This window comes from Anastrepha ludens, chromosome 4 (genome assembly GCF_028408465.1).
Source record: "Anastrepha ludens isolate Willacy chromosome 4, idAnaLude1.1, whole genome shotgun sequence".
Taxonomy (NCBI): Eukaryota; Metazoa; Arthropoda; class Insecta; order Diptera; family Tephritidae; genus Anastrepha; species Anastrepha ludens.
This window is the reverse complement of record NC_071500.1, coordinates 25,444,033-25,462,068: the sequence shown is the minus strand read 5'-3', so window position 1 is coordinate 25,462,068 and position 18,036 is coordinate 25,444,033. Positions and strand designations below refer to the sequence as shown.

General features: G+C 37.5%; 1 protein-coding gene across 15 annotated transcripts in view; it reads right to left on the bottom strand.

The window, feature by feature from the left end:
• LOC128861275 (bifunctional heparan sulfate N-deacetylase/N-sulfotransferase) overlaps window positions 1-18,036 on the bottom strand; it is a 377,981-nt gene that overhangs the window by 172,666 nt on the left and 187,279 nt on the right. For all 15 annotated transcript variants that reach the window (XM_054099278.1, XM_054099282.1, XM_054099287.1 and 12 more), the window contains one exon: window positions 13,599-15,555. In XM_054099278.1, coding sequence (XP_053955253.1) covers window positions 13,599-15,157 — 1,559 coding nt within the window. In that variant the 5' untranslated portion in view covers window positions 15,158-15,555. The remainder of the gene's footprint in view (window positions 1-13,598; window positions 15,556-18,036) is intronic.

Genomic DNA, 18,036 nt, shown 5'->3' with positions numbered 1-18,036 from the left:
CCACCAAATAGATAACAAAACCTTCTTTTGATGAATATCAGCTTTTGATGTTGTTTGAGTTGGTTCACCTGGTCTGCTCCACGATCTTTTCCGCTTGATATTGTTGTAAACAACCCATTTTTCTTCGCCAGTTAACAGTCGTTTTAAAAATGGATCATTTTCAATACGTTTCTTTAGCACATCGTAGCTGTTAATGCGTTGCGTTAGATGCATTTATTTCAGTTCGTGAGGAACCCGTGCATCGAGTTTTGAACATAGCCAAGTTGTTTAAAGTGATTTTCAATGCATGTCTGTGATACATGAAGCTTCTCTGCAATTTCACGTGTTGCACTGTGACGATCCGAATCGATTATTGCTTTGGTTAGGATGTCATCAACTTCAACTGGACGACCAGAGCGTTTTTTATTTTTGAGTGAAAAATCAACTGAAATTTGACAAACCAATTTTGATACTGCCGTTCCTTTAAGACCTCGTCACCATAAATAGCGGATAACTTTTCATGAGCTTGCGATGCGGTTTTCCCTGTGCAGAAATAAAAAACCAAAATATGACGAAAATATTCATTTTGATTTTCCATTTCTCAGCGAACGCCAAACGAAAACTACGCAACCGATCAAAACCGATCAGGCATTTTGTTTTTTGTTGCTCTTTGATTTTATGGAAATGAGTGTTAGATTGTTAATGCAACCTAACTGGTATTGACCCAATTATTTTTCTGATAGTTTCCGGTGCAATTTCGTTCTTTGCTGCTTATTGTAGTGCCAGCGTATGCTGTTCTCGAATCAATCTCATCAATGCTTGATACCGTTCATTTTGGGCGACTCGGTCGGGGCCTTCATTACACGCAGATAATTCCACGTCAGCTAGATTTGCATGTTTAGCAGTTGGTTTCATGCAACCGTTGTGGAGCTCGGTATTGGATTTCTGTCAAACGTAAGCTCTTCCATCTGAACCATAGAAATTGAATTTCGACTCGTCAAAAAGAAACGTAAGTATTCCATCAGAACCATAGAAGTTGAACTTCGACTCGTCAACAAAAAAAAAAAAAAACAAGTGCGTGTAGCGTAATACACATAACAGAAGTGAAACTTTCAAGGCGAACAAAGAAAGCGGGAAAGATCCGGGAGAGAATGAGAGAGAGAGAGAGAGAGAGAGAGAGAGAGAGAGAGAGAGAGAAAGAGAAAGAATATATACCTAAATAAATTCACACATTTGCAGAGAATACAAATATACAGAATTTACAAAAAACGGGTCGACCGGTGTAGGCAACAACGCGCACTACTCCGAGCGTTAACACCCGCACAAGCGCAACGATTCCAGGACCGCAGCAACGACACAAATTATCGCAAGGCAATACCAATAAATCCGACGCCGGAATGGATAGCACTTTATAGTACGCACAAGCACTAGACTTGTGGCGAGCCGATAGTTTGGGGTTTTATTTTTTTTTTTTAGCAAATTTTATTTGGTGTGCTACAAAATCGATTTTTATGAACGATGCGCTCAATGTTTTCATTACTCAAATGATCTGATGTAATTATTATTTCCCCCCACTTTTGCCGTTTTGACATGCTTTATGACAAATTATTCTGCGCAATAGTCGTAATATGATAAACAGTTTGGTACTGATCACTGGACGGTCGAAAACTCATTAGAAATAGCACAAGAAACTAAAATGCCATTAAAGCTGCAATTAGTTGTGCCGTAAACGATTAACAGCTGCTGCAACATAACGCCGTAACCATAACAGTAACCGTAAGCTTCTATTCAATTTTTGGAGTTTCCCGTAAACGAAAGCAGCTGTGAAATACTTTGCATTTGTTTTGATATTTGTGATAAAAATTTGAATATTAGTAGTGAACGACGAAAAATTAATTGCCTTTATGGAAAATTACTCGTATTTTTATGACAAATGTTGCCATTAATTCTACTTCAATATCAGCTGTTTATGGTTACGGCATGACTAATCGCAAATGCTGTAATGCTACGGCTATGGTTATGGTAACGGCTATGTCGTTATGGCTACGGCATTACTAAAAGCAGCTTTCCCCTGCGACTGGCCATCGTAACGACGCGGAAAAACGCCTGCATGAAATAGGATGTGAGCGAAATTCTTGCCATGCTGCTGAATTTGATCCATTTGCGTGTGCAAGACAGTATTTCTGCGGGTATTACTCTACTTGCTAAGCTTGCGAACGTTTCGACTAAATATTTACGTTAATATTTTTATTAGAATACAAAAACTTTTCAAATTATTGTGCATAATCTAAACTTTTAAATTGAAACTGTGCGGAATAAGCTGTGAGCCACTGTATCCACATATGAATTTGTGTATGGATGTGTGAGAATATAATGTCATTTGGCGGAAAAACCAGTCTGAAATCGCGACTTACTTTCAAATTTGAACCGAAACCACCAAATCATTTCGTGCTAATGCGCGTCACATTTCAACGGAAGTGAGCGGAAATCGAAGTTCTGTGCGGAAGTGGGGAAATGCGTATGCATAGCGATAACAGCAAAACTTTGAATTTGTGTAAATGCGCGTGTGTATTAGCATATTTCGTGATGCTATTCGAAATTCCCAAAGTCATACTTTGCATGAATTTTGCATAACAAATCGATTTCGATTTCTGAGGGGTGTAACAAGCGCACCCAGATGATGATGACGCTGACACTGACAGCGGCAAAAGTGGTACACCACAAACTGATACAATTACAACAAACACAATAACAATAATGATAACAGCAATGCCTACCATAGCCGCCCACGCTAATGCCTGTCAGCTGCAGTGCTACCTACTGCCGCCCGCCTGGTTGTGTCAACGTCAATGGCACAGCTGTAGCAGAAGTTGCAACGGTGGCCGCACTCATGCTCCTGCAATTGCTACTGCGTGAAATATTGTATTTTGTGGAAATTTCATTTTGCAATTCAATATTGTTGTAGAGGAACGAGAAGAGACACACCATTCCCCACTCCGCCTTGCAGCAGTAGCCACAAGTGCAGACGACACACAAAAATAAACTCGAATATCGAAATCAAAACTGACTGACGGGCGAGTGTGTTGTGTAAATTGGCGTTGATGCGGGATGGGGGTGGAGGTTTGCCTAATGGAGGGGGTGGTCCATGCTGTTTGACAATGCTTAGAAAGCTCCGTGCATGGCATGTCACATGTGTTGATTAAACACAATCCCACAGTACGTTTTAACAATTCCAGCAACAATATTTCCCGCACTCCATAATTTTCTCAGCCGAAATGCAAATGGCACAAAGTAAATATGCAAGTGCGCACATACACACACACACACACAAACTCGAATGCATCCTGTATGCAAGTTTACGTATTTGTATTTGTGGTAATTGCTGCACCCGTTCATACTTTAGCTACTGTAGAGACTATTTGGAACTATTGCAACTGCTGAGGTCGGTGCAAGTTCGTAGTACCACTGCTGCCGTTTATCTTTTTTTTCGAATGGAACCCAAAATGTTGCAGCATAATAAACATACTGTAGTTATATACCACCTTGAGCAAAAAGCTCCGGGAATATATTCAGAAAATCAAAAAACAAATTTATTCGTCAAAAGTGATATTATCGCACTCAAAGTGCTGCCCATCAACTGCAACATACTTATCCCAGCGTTTGATTCAGCTCTCGAAACATTTCTGGAACTCCATTTTCGGTGTAACCATGAGCGCCGTCCTCGATTTTTGCATTACTTCCTTTCGCGTTCACCGTAGTGTTTTTTTTTCACTCGATCAAACAGAAATACATCACAGGAAGCCATATCTGGGAAACTCTACGGCTGTTGAATGGTACTCGTTTCGTTCTTGGTTAAAAAATCAAGGATAGTAATGGCAACGTGCGACGGTGCCTGGTGCTGCTGGAGTTCCCCCCCCCCCCCCCCCCCCTTTCCTTTTTAGCGTACCGCTTCCCGTAAACGTCTCAAAACACCCAAATAGTAGTCCTTATTAACTGTCTGACCTTCTGGCAAAAATTCGTGGTGTACAATAGAGTGCGTTGTAATCCATTAATCGACATGAACCGTGAGCCACGCTTTCTTTTTTGTCTGAAAATGGTTTGTTTGGTACTGATTCATTCGGAGCTTTCCACTCACTCGCGTAATGTCTGGCCTCATGTCCTACTCACAAGCCCACGTCACATCTCGCCTTTATTAATGATGTCTTTAATGAATATCGGGTCGGATTTAACCTTGAAAATCATGTATTTGGGGATATCAATACGCTGTCTGTTTTGTATGAAATTAAGGTCGCTTGTGACCAACTTTGCAGCAACAGGGCGCATACCTAAATCATTAACTACAATGTTCTGAGCGGATGCATAAGCAAGTCTCAAGTCCTCTACCAGTTCTCTGATAGTTAATTTGCGGTTATTGCTCAACTTTTGTTTCGCCTTAGTAATGTTTTCATCAATTTTCAATGCCGGCAGCCTGCCACTATGCATGCGGACTCATGATCTCTTTACGCCCCTCGTAAGCGGCTGTTTTCTTTAGAATCCCATTACCGAAACTGTTTCCCACATTTGTACGGTTTTCGCATCATTGAATCATTTTTTTAATGAAAAATTTAATACAAACTCGTTATTGCAAATTCAAATCCATTCTTAAAACTGTAAAAACCCAAAAACACATGCAGAGGCGTAGCTTTGTAAAGGCAATGGCGATAAAATTTTAAAAGACATCGTAATCAGAGAGATGGCCCCTTAAAGAACAAAAACAGAACTCAAATCAGTTGAATTAGCGCGTCACCTGACGGTTGTTCCGGGAATTTATCGATCAAGGTGGTTTACCACATATAATTAAATGGAGGCGAGAGCAGTTAAAATACTTCAACGACACACAGGCCGCATGCCAAAGTTTGTTGAATGTTGCATTTTCATTGCGTCATTATTGTTGGCATATTTGCATTGAATGAACGCATGTGTGTATGTATGAGTGTAAGTAATTCCCGTACGTATGTGGAAATTTGTGTACACTTCTGATTGAAAATTCAGAAAAAATTTTAGTTTGCTGGACAGTTAATGATTTTTGAATTTCATTGCGTAAATCAAAAATAATTGAAAATTCAAATTTGTTTTCAATTTAATTTTAATTCGTTTCAGGAAAACATTGTTCCGATGTGCTTGTTTTGCCAAATGCAAATATCATATGCACATACATACACACACACATTTACATGGATAGCGCAAACTTTATCGCGCACCTGGAAAATTTTTAATTTTTGGAAATAGCATCGTACGTCCTTCAGTTTTGACACTGGAAAAACAAAAAATGGAAAAAACAAAATACAAAAAAAAAATTTTTTTTTAATTAAAAATAAAAAATAAAAAGGAATAAAAAAGATTTTAAATAAAAAAAAACGAAATAAAAATTAAAAAAAAAATTAAAAAATTTTAAACATAAAAAAAATATTGGGTATGGGATTAAGGCCGGCGGGCCAATTAGATGTCCTAAATTCAGTAGTTTTCGCGAAGCGTTGTAGGATGAGAAAAAAAACAATTAGCCAAATGAAGTTTTGGGGATAGTTTAATATATATTTGAACTAAAAAAAAAAAAATTTGTACAATCTCCAATAATATATTGTAAGCCGAGTTATCAATAGATTCCCAGAGCGCCTTGCCACTGAAGTATCCCACTTCTGTACAAGATACAACTTGCAATTTTCATCTGAAAACAAAAAAAAAAAAGATTATTAATTTTGATGTAATTATCTTCGATGTGAACTAAGAAAATTGAGAGAAACACGTAAAATTCGAATTTTTTGGGAAGGTATATTAGAAAAAAAGTGGTTTTTCAAGGAAAAAAAAAAACTCTTCAACTGGGTAAAAAAGTCGCTTAAAAAAAGTTTTTGGATGTTTTTTTTAGTTCACATAGAAGAGAAAACAATACTGAAGATAACGCATTTTGAATGAAATGGATAGCTCGTTTAGTTTTTTTGCAATCGTGTACATAAATTAGGTAAAATCGTGAAAATGAAAAGCCGAGAAAACGCGCTTCAAAGTACAACAATAAGCGCACGGTTGCTCGACGCCGCACTACACTCGGCTCTGTAGCTCTGCAAATATTGTAACTCTGAAAATTTTTGTCTCATGTTCTTGAATATCTAAGCTATTGATTTCAGGGGAAAAAAAAATCGATTTTTTTGACCTTTTAATTGGCCCGCCGGCCTTAAGTTTCCGCCCTCGTAAAAGATAAGTCGCTGCTGATACTATTCACGTGTTCGCTCTAGTAATATACATATTGGTGATTTGAAGGTGTTTATATGAGGTATCGATCGCCGTAGTTGACATTCGTTTGAAGCGTAAAGATCTTTTTTTATCTGACGTCAAAAATGTCTACGTTTTCGTTCGTCCCGCAAAAAGAGCATTTGCGGGAAATCATGCTTCTTTATTACCTTTTAAATAAAAGTGCAGCTGAGACGTGTCGCTCCATCAAGCACAACTTGTCAAGAGTGGTTTCGACGCTTCCAAAGTGGCAACTTCGACGTGAGTGATAAAGATCGCGAAGGGGCACCGAAAAAATTCGAAGATACTCAACTTCCACAACTATTGGGGGAAGATTCATGTCGCACCCTTGATCATTTTTCTAAAGGGTTGCATATTGATAGACGAACCGTCGGTTAACGTTTTCAGGCGATGGGAATGGTTCAGAAAGCAGGCAACTGGGTGCGACATCAATTTAAGGAGCGGCATATCGAAAGACGTTTGGTTACGTGTTAGATGCTTCTTGAACGGTAGAAAAGAAAAAGTTTTCTGCATCGCATCGTCGCTAGCGATGAAAAATGGATCTATTATAATAACCCTAAGCGTCGAAAAGTTTGGAGCCTGCCAGGTGAACCAGTTCTATTGATAGCGAAAAAAAACTATTCATGCTTCAAAAGTTATGTTGCGCACCTGGTGGGATCAGAAGGGTGTCACCTATTATGAGCTCCTTAAACCATCTGACACCAACACTGGCGATCGTTACCGACTGCAGCTAATGCGTTTGAATCGAGCTCTTAAAGAAAAACGGCGGGAATGGGAGGGTAGACATGACAAACTGATTTTGCTGCATGACAACACCATCTGCCGTATTCCCCAGACATTGCACCTTCGGATTACCATCCGTTCAGATCAATGCAGCCAGCCCTTACTGAAGACCGGTTCACTTCTTACGAGAGCATCGCAAACTGGCTCAATGTATGAGTAAGTCAAAAGAACTCGAATTTTTCGTTAGAGGAAACTGTATGCTGCCTGAAAAATGGAGTAAAGTAGTAGCTTCCAATGGCACATACTTCACACATAATATTATGTAGACATTATTTATTATTATTCCCATATCCAATAAAAAAAAAATTAAAAAAAAAAAAATAAATAAATAAAAAAAAAAAATAAATAAATAAAAAAAAAAAATAAAATAAAATAAAATAAGAAAAATTATTATGAAAAATAAACTACTAACAGAGCAGGAGCAGTGCAAACATGCAGCCAAACGTTTACAAAGTGGCAAGCAAAGGTAAACCGTAGCTGTACTAACTACCGCAAAAGAACTACAAAATTATAAAAGTATAAAAGCTACTATAATAAAAATATCAAATTGTAATTATGCTGTTAAAAATAAGGAAAGAAGTCACAGCACATATTTCAAACGAACGTAGGCGAGCACACAAATATGATACAAAAAATCAACATTAACCTTATCTGCGTATGTATGCTCTGATGCATATAAAAAATTGGCACGAAAAATATTGGACGAGGCCAAATTCATTGTAACATAAAATTTGTATAAGCTATTAAACCATTTTTTATTCTATTTTCTTCTTTTTTTTAAGCTATGGGACACAAAAAAACGCATATAAATTCTCTTTGTTATAAACAAAATGGTGCAATTTAGATTTGACTTCTATCATTCAGCGACAGTATCTGCTGCTCTCTGCCAATTCATTTTAAACTGCTGCTCATTTTTAATTTCTTTTTTTTTTTTTTGTTTTTTAGCAATTGCCCAATATTTTTCAATGGGTCGGAATAGTAGACAGTTTGGTGGGTTGTGGTCCTTTTATGAACAATATTTACCCCTTAGTTTTTATACTAGTTGATGGCAAGACGACTATATTGACACGTTGCAAAATCGGGTCAGAACAGAACTGAATCTATATGACAAAAAACAACTTAACAATTTAACTAAAGACTTTAAAGAACTATTGAAATATGAAAAAGAGAAAAAACTAAATAATGACCTTAAAAGTACTAACGCAACAAAACCTACAAACTATTCAATGTGGAAGGCGACAAAAAAATGGTCGAAGCTACAATACACTTCGCGCCAATAAGAACCACAAATGTACACTAAGCCCGAGTATCATCTGAAAAAGCGACTATTCTAGCTCAACACTTAAAAATTTATTTCAAAATAAAAATAACAACGACTTCGATTTGACTCATACACCAAGCAATAAAGACGAGCAAATCATCAAAAAAAACTACAATAGCAGAGATAAAGCAAATAATTTCGACATTAAAAAACAACAAATCCTCTAGATATGACCTCATCTAGAGAAAATTGTAAAGCATATGCCCGTCAGAGCAATAATTTATGCCAGGAGTGTCTTCAAGCTCAAATACTTCCTAAGGATATCATAAATTGCCGAAATCATTGAGATCGACAATATCAAAAATATTTCAGAAGCTACTCTTTGACTGCATAGAGCCTATCAGAGAGCACAGAGTCACTCACAAAATTAATAAAGACTTTAACAAAAAACAAAATGTATATCTCGACGTAGCTAAAACCTTTGACAAAGTATGACACCCTGGATTACTGCACAGACTCCAATTTCGGTTGCTAAATGACTACTTTATAATAGTAAAAAGTTACGTTCAAGACAAAAAATTGTACGTTAAATATAATATTGCATGTTCATACATTAAACTTATGAACGCAGGAATTCACCAAGGCAGTGTATAGGGACTCGCTCTGCATCTCATCTACACCGCTGATTTACCGGAACCGTTTTCAGAAAACAACATGATTGCGAAGTTTGCAGATGACACTGTACTCGTATTAATAGGACCTCATAGAAACCCGAATATAACCAAAACAAATTTAGAAAATGACCTAAACAAAACACTGGATTGGTTCTAGAAGTGAAGTATAGAATTTACCGACAAAGCAATTGAAGGCAATTACACGAACAGAAAGGTAACCATAGACTCATTAAAGATTGGAAACTCTGACGCAAATACAGATACGAGAGCTAAATAATTAGGCATTACAACTGATTCTAAACTAAACTGGAAGGACCATATAACAAAAAAAAAAAAAAAAAATAACAAGAAATTAAATTAAAAACGCTTTCGGCAACTGCACTGGCTGCTAGGACCTTAGTCAAAGCTCTCGCTGCAAAACAAAACCTTAATCTTCAAAACGACGATAACACCAATTTGGAAGTACGGTATAGAAGTTTGGCACAGAGCTTCCCAGTCGAAGATACTTAGGGCAAAAGCTGACATTCACCGCCACTTAAATATCGACACAGTTGACGAAGCATTACAAACTGCTAGCAGAAGGCACATAAGCAGACTTTTGACACACACAAATTTGACGATGAGAAGCTTACTGCTGAAGTAAATTTCAATGAGAAGTAACTTAAACGAAAACGCCAATTGACCTCTTGTACTTATCTAAATTATTATAATAAATATTTTAAAAAGGCTCCTGGAACTCCTCCTCTCTTCGTTGACGTATAAAACTCCGCGCTCTGAATCAGCCTAAAGTATGCTTTGTCGTATGTTTCATCGACCATAACCCAACAGCAATATTTATAAATATCTAGAATGTATGATTTTTGCGCAGGTGCTTTAGCACTTTTATTTGGTTAATCATTTCGATTGGGTGCTAAATATTTTTATATGACCGTAAACTTTCACTTTTACGCACTTTTTGGACGTATCCTTCCGACATACGGGCAGCATCTCGAAGTGTAAGTGAGGCAAGGCTTTTTTTCAAATAATGTAACCACTTCTTTGGCTTTTGACTGCGACACAAATCCTTTCTTTACCAAATTAGAGATATTTATAAAAGTTCCCTCTTCAGATCAAAGATATTCAGCTTTACTTTCAGTAAGGTTCTGCTAGCAGGGTTGGTAAACAAAGTAAATGTGAAATGTCAGCACCATGAAACCGCTATCAGTCCAGACGAGTCTTTTCACCTTCCATAAGGGCTAAAAACAAAACAGCTTTCGGCACTCAAGTGTCCATAATAAACAACCACAGAGAATTGTAAACGTCAAAAGATGTGGTGTGCTCTTCAGGTTCTGATCGTTCCTAACCGTCCGATGAGAAAATGATCCTTTCTCGACTTTGGTCGGGAATTCAACATATTTCTATTATAGCTAGCGACTGAACCTTCTACCGACTAAGCCTTCCTAAAATTTAATTTTCTATTGATTTATGGATAAAACCTTTTAAAAAGGATCATTGAAAAAGATCACCCATCGCAGATTTTAAAAAGGGTATCCAACGGAGGGGTAATCGATAATTTTATCGAAACTGGAGCTATTGGGGACTGCATTCGTAGTTAAAATGGGCGTATTCTGTTTCCATTGAATTGCTCGGCAAGCAAAAGCTTCGTTGGAATTCTCATCTGGAATTCTAGAAAATAAACGTCTCGTTAAGATAGCTCAAGGAAATATGGGATCTATAAATGGCCGACAGGAGATTTGGACATTCCTTCATTCTTGCAATCAGCTCTGTGACTAATAATTTATGTGATCAACTTAAAGTGCACTGGTTATGTTTAAGCTCTCACAAATGTCAGTACTTTCCTAGCTTTGTTTCTTGGAAATGTCTGAAAAAAATGTTCTGCCATTTATTTCAGTGACTTTTCAAAATAACTTTTTTATAGTTTTTTTTATTAATCTGCAATGAGCCAGATAAGGCAGACGGTACACCCATCTGTAAACGCTATCATCTCTTCGACTCCTTAAACCAAAAAGCCATTTTATAAGTTAATTCATTTCCCCCAAATTCAATGGCCTTTCATTAATTGAAGGAGAAATACCGACACCCTTAAGTGTTGGGAAGCCGTTGAGCTTTCAATTTGGCGCCGTTTTGAAAAACATAATTGTCTTAAACGTCCTTTAACGAATACCCAAAAGTATGCAATAAAAAAATTTTAAAATGCTACAAACGATTAAAATGTATGCATGTGTAGGTACCACACACGTATGTATGTAGTAGTATATGCTACAGTTTATGCAATACCCTGCAGGGAATATAGAAACTAATGAATCAACTTCCGATTCGTAGCTAGTACGATTATGCCTATTGTGTATCACTTCGCCGTTGCTCATGTTGCGAGTGGCGATATCTGGATTCAGAGTGTGACACACAATAGTTGTTCCTGGTAAACGTTTTGATTCTATTATGAGACCTCCAACAGGTAGATATCTACAACCGACCATAGCTGTTGATGTAATGGAATAGATTGATGATATTTAGGTCGAGGCACTGCCCCAGGCTGTCGAAGAAAGGAATACTACTATTCGGCAGTTCTAATCCCTGCTCCGACTCCCGATTTCATCTTGGAGCCGTCAAGGAAAACAGAGGTACCAGCAGTCTTCATGTCGTTTCAGAGATTACCTCCAGAGGCCAATCTCCTTTGCACTTTGAGCAACGCTGGAAATAACGCAAAATTTGATGGAAAGTAAGTGCAAAACGATATTCAGTATAGCACTGGGACAAGGTGTATATGCTCTGGTTATGTCCATGCAAACAGTCTTTTGTACTCTCTGCAGTTTAGTGGTATTACAGCCCTTCCGAAGAGCTTTCCATCAATCCAGGCATACATACGTCGAAATTGGCAGACCCAGTTCGCTGCACATCAAAAGAACGACCTCAGTGTAGTCAGACTAGAAGTTAATGTCGTTTCTTCAAATAATGTTGTTCCTTCTATACCAAAAGGTAAATCATAGCCTACATAGCGTTACACAGAGGGCGGCGTAAATTTCTTTTTAGGGTCTCAATACAAATATTCTGCAGAACATTTCTTTCAAACACTCCAAGGGATGCCTCATTGGATGATGACGTCATCCAAGCTCGGTGCCATAGACTAGATTAATTAATAACTTTTTCACAGCCGGTCGAGTCTCATTACAAAGCCGTGCTGGGTAAAATTTTCAGAAATAGATTGAATCGGATTGCAAATACAAGCATCGAGTTCAGCACCACCTATCGAAAAAATGTTGCTAGAAAAAAATTAACGTCAAGGCAAAGATATGAATTTCATGGATAAATTTACGCCTATTCAGGAATACTACAAAATTGAGTAGACTTCAAATTAGTGCCTTAGTAGGGGCCCTCATACATTGTCAGGACATTGCATAACTTCCAGCCAGAAGCAGAAACCGAGAACTTTAGATCCTACTTAAATATGGATAATTTATACATTTTAGGCATCAACAACCATTTCCGCGTTGTCCAAAACTCAGGATGGTGCAATTTGAAAAGAGAAATGTAGCTCAGCCCCTGCGGCTTACAACAAACCCATTTCGTTGTCAGGTGGAGGCATCGCTCTTCATATGTGCGATGCGGCGGCCGAACCTACCTACTTAGGACAACAAAGGGTTCAACCTACATAAAAGAAGGAATGCGGATTGAAGATATCTCATGGTTTTCAAAACACGATGTGGCCTGCTTTTGTTAAATGTCAATAGATTCGGAAATGTGCCAAAAATGTGCAGTCTCTGTAATCTGAGCGAAGAAGAAAATGGAAACTGGAAGACAGCCTGTACTCGCTGAGTGTAGAAATATTTAGTTAGAAATCAGAATTAACAAAAGAAGAAGTTATAAAAGCATTAAATGGAGAAAACGATGAAAATTGGAATATAATTTTAGGTGTTTTGTATTCAGCTCTATGCTATAGAAATTATCTGATAAAGGAGTTTAACTAATTGGTTATTATATTTATATTTACATGTATACGGAAAATGACTGATGACAATTTTTTCGAATTTGTTACTGGTTCGGAACTGTCGGAAAAGGTACGCAGAGGGTACCAGATCTCCTCTGTCCACAATGAAAAACCTGAAACAACAGAGGATATTTGAACTTTTCGAGCAAATATTCACGTAAACTTCACCAGTTGTTTATATGGAGCAGAGAAGGGAGACAAAGGAAGTTAGGGGTCCACAATCACTGGAAGTGCGCCAATTCAACACCAGCTTATTTTCCCGTCGGGATGTTTATAAATGTGCACGACGCTCGTTTACAGTAAAAACGTGATTACTCAAAAACGCATTTTGCAAAAGTATAGGAAAATATGTAGCAATTAAATATGTAGCAGTAAACTTCAACCAAGCGTTATTTCATAGCTATATGTAAAGCGGCAACCTTTTATGCTGCTCATATGAAGAAGAATAAACATATTGCAACCTATACAGATGCACGCACCCACATGCTGACATATAAGAGTTGAAACCTGTGAGCGTATTCCTTCAATATTTCATATTCTTGTGTTACGATGGTGCATATAATGAATGTGTATGTATGTGTACATGTGTTTGTGTAATATAAATTTGCGAGCTTTTCGCTCGCATGCCACTTACCCAACAAAAACGCCCGTATCAACGTAATGAGTGTAGTAAAAAATCGTAACGACCGTTATGGCGAACAACGCCAACACACATCGTCGCACATTGATTGCCTTTAGCAGAGGCATACCGAAGCAGCAGCGGGCAATTAAATTACTGCAACAATTATACGCCAACGCAATGGCGGTGGATGATGACCCGTACGTAGAACCCGACCCCGACGCAGCTGAGGAGGCAGAATACGCTGGCGATGGCATCGTTGCGTCGTGATACAATGAGGCGTTGGGTTGCATTGTGGCTGTAGCATCGACGTTGTCGCTATTGGTGAATGAGGTGTAGTAGAAACCTTTGCTATTCCGCGCCAAGTTGGCATTGCTGTTGCTATGCCTGCTGGTGGTTTGCTGCTGCTGATGGTAGGCGGACGCTATGATATCGGCACTTGGCAGCACAGAGCTGAGCAAAGCATCCGTATCGGACGCAAATGTCCCATTACTGGCATCGACATTGCCAAAATATTTCAAATTATTACCATTGTCGTTGTTATTGCTGTTGCTGTTGCTGCTAGCGCTGCTGCTGCCGTTGTTGTTGTTGCTGCTCGTATTGCTGTCATAACTGTTGCCATTACCGCTCGTGTTGCCAAAGCCGGTGCCATTGTTACCACGACTTTGTGTGTTTGGCTGCGTTATTGCTGGCGGATGCGGATGCTGCTGTTGATAATTGCCACTCCAGCCATTGCCACCATTTCCATTGGCATGTCCTCTACGGCTACCGCGTTTGGCATGTGCATTGGCATTCGCATTCACAACGTCCATGGCTGTGGCTGTGGCTATGGCTGCTGGTGATAAATGCATTTCCGCGCCTTCCAAATGGGTTTGCCAATTTTTCATCACCGCTGTTGCCCCTGTCGCCGTCGCCATAGCCGTCACTGTCGGTATTTCTGTGCCTAGTGGTGTGGTGGCGGTGGATGCAGGCATTGCAGATTGTACTAACGATGAAGGGTCATACCAGGGTGTTCCTGGTGCTTGATCTTCCAAGCGCCGGTGTTGTTGTGGCTGCTGCTGCTGCTGCTCTTGTGCCAGCCACTCATTACCGTTAGCATTTAGTGCCGCTTTGGATGATACGTCGTCAGCTGTTTTTGTGTTTGTTGTCGCTCGTGTTGTTGTTGTTGATATTACAACGTGTTTCGGTTGATTTATGAGTCGCTCATATTTGAGCGATTTCCCGGGCACAAACTTATTCATACGAGCGGCGCTTGTATGCCCTCGTGGATTTTCTTTTATTGCAGCAGCATCTACATTCATTTTTGCTGTTATTGTAGTTGTCAGCGGTTTGGTTGCCAGTTGTTGTTGGTTGAGCGCTGACGTTTCTGCTGTTGGTCGCCGCAAACGTTTTATGCGACCGCTTGTCGCGCTGCTCCTTGTGTCACCGCTCGCTACTTTCAAGTCTCGTGTTGGCGCTGAGTTGGTGGTGGTTTTTGTTGTTGCTATCAGCAATAATTCAGCGTCGGCAAAGTCGTTGTTACCGTTATCACTGTTGATGTTTCGTCTACGACTCAGACGATTTAATATTGTCATTTGGTAAGGTGTTTGTTGTTGTGTATTTCTTGATAAGTTTTATGTGATCTCTTGCTTTAATTTTGCTTTGACAGTTTTCGTTTTGGAACCTTTGGTCGGTGGTGGCGTTGTTCATTTGCGTATAGCGATTTTTGCTGTTTTTTTATATTGCCAGCGGTAAAATATGTTTCGAAGCTTATTCAATTTCGTAACGTCCAAATAGTGTCACTTTGAGGGTTAATCCTCACGTTTAGTATTACTTATGGCACCGAAAGCTTGAGTCGTTTTGACTTGGCTTTCACTTGGCTTTGCTTTACTTTGAGCTGTGCTTTGATTTATTTCTGTTTTCGATCATTTATCACAACAGTGTTTTAAATCTTGATTCAAATTAAGTACGGCACTTGAAAATTATTACAGTTCTGTAAAAAAGTCCGCAACTTAGTTAGTTAGTTTCGAAATGGTGAGAAATTTCAATTTCAATTTTAATTTAGTTTTTTATTTATTTGTGCTTTTTACTGTTTTTAACTAATCAGTTAAATTTATTTATTTGCCTGCAATAACTTCATTCATTTAACTCACAAAATACCTACTTATACCCGCGCACAAGACAATTATAATTTTTTTCCAATAACAGTTGTATGAAACAGCACAAAATAATCGAGATAAATGTAGAGATACACACTTTTGGAAAATATATTATAAATTGTTTTTCGTATGGACTTGCTTTCGAATGGATACTTGCATATGGATGGATACTATGGATACTTTCATAAATACATACAAGGTGTATCTGTAGAAGGTGGTGTGATTGCAGTAGTTGATTTCGTCTTCTTAATTTCGCCTTCACTTTGGAAATGCCAGTAAAACGGAATGACGGCAAGTTGTTGTTGCGTTATGAATGCGCGACAAACTAATTTAATTTATTTGTAATTCCTTTAATTTTTCTTATCTCTCTCCCTTGACATTTCTACTGAATGCCACCACCTTGAATAGATTCGCCTTGCATACATATAAGCAGATAGTTTTCGTTAAGATTATTTACAATATGCCTCTTCTATTCGCCACCTCTCTGCTCGCTATCTCTCTGCTCGACTAATTTAACGAAAAATGTGATTGTGAAAGCAACAACAAAGTTATCGAGCAAGATTCACCGCTAGCGAGATTGGGCATACCCCATTAAAATGGTATAACTCACTGTTTCACAAACAAATGTAATTCTAGGTCTATCTATGACAACGCGGCCAAGTTGTGTTTATTTATGGCAGTTGCTTTCTCTATTCATCACTGGCTAACTCTTGGCGAAAAGAAGAAGCCCAGTATGTGAGCAGTGGTTAATGGTTTTTTGTTCTGTATAACATTTCGTCTTCTATTTATCCTCACTTTTATTTCGGACTACTTGGTGGTATAGCCTAGACAAAACGGAGGTTAAATACACTTCCAACAAAAATTAAGGGAACAGTAAATATTCCAAAATTTCTTAGTGAGTTTTGAAAACTTGTATCACGGTGAAAAATGGTCGCAAGGAATTCCGACAAAAAGCTATTTGAAGCTTTAAACTTCTAGTTTTAAGATCTTTGAGCAAACATGTTTTTCATTTAATGGTTATTTTGTAATCGTCAGTTAAAGGGCGACACAAAACTTTTCGAAATTTTTTCCTTTTTGTTTTTTTGATTGCACGGGTTTGGCAAAATTTTTCCGACTAAAACTAGCCATACAGTCAACGAAAAAAGACCATTTTATTTTTGATCATTGATATCTCAGCAACTAATAACCCCACCATAAATGGGGCAATGATTTTGGAAAGTAGAATACATTTCCTATAAGATCCTAATTTAATGTTTTGAGAAAAAAAATTTGTTTACCCTTAACGTTGGTTTGAAGTGAACACAAAAAAAAAACGCCCTTTTACGGTTTTCCAGGAAATCTATCGCTCACTTACAAATATTAATGTGGGGACCCATGTTTTTAAAGCGATCCATCAAGCCATTTTTCCGCACCGATTGATCAAAATTTTACAAAAGAATTAAAGGAGCAAGTGCAATGATTTTAAACATTGGCTAAACATTATTACATAAAATTGAAAAAACATTTTTTTTTCAACTTTTTTGCATTTTTGCATTAGTATCTTATTAAATTAAAAAAAAAAATCAAAAAAAAAAATTCAAATTTCAAAATTTTTTTTCTTTTTCTTAATTTGCAAAAAAAAATTGTTTAGCAACAATAAAATTGCTTTTTGTCGGAACTCCGTGCGATCATTTTTCACCGAGATACAGCTTTTCAAAAATTACTAAGTAATTTAGGAAATTTTACTGTTCCCCTAATTTTTGTGAGAAGTGTATATATTGAGATCGGATAACGCCTACTTTTTATATGTTAAGACTAAATTTCCGTCCGGCCGTCTTATATTGTAAACTTCCACATTCATTGTCCATGAGTTTGTTTCACTCCAAAAATTAACAGTCAGCCCAAACAAAATTTTGTTGAAATGTGCGCGGGTATAAAAATTTCGATCCAGACCGAATTTTGCCTTCCCTATTATTATTATTGCTCCTTGTTTATTATTAGGTTTTACGTTTTTTAGCTAATTAAATTTATTTTGTTTTTCTTTTAATTTTTTAATTTAATTTAATTTTATAATTAATTTATTTCATTTCACTTTTTTCCTTTAATTTTTTTAAATTCTTTTTTTCAATTCTTTTTTCCTTTAATTTTTTTTAATTCTTTTTTTCAATTTTTTTTTCCTTCATTTTTTTTAATTCTTTTTTCAATTCTTTCACTTTACTCTTTTTTTAATTTATTTTACTGCTTGTTTCTTATTATTTCATACTTTTTTTAACTAATTAAATTAATTTTGTTTTTCTTTTAATTTGATTTTAGTTGTATAATTTGTTTTACTTTTT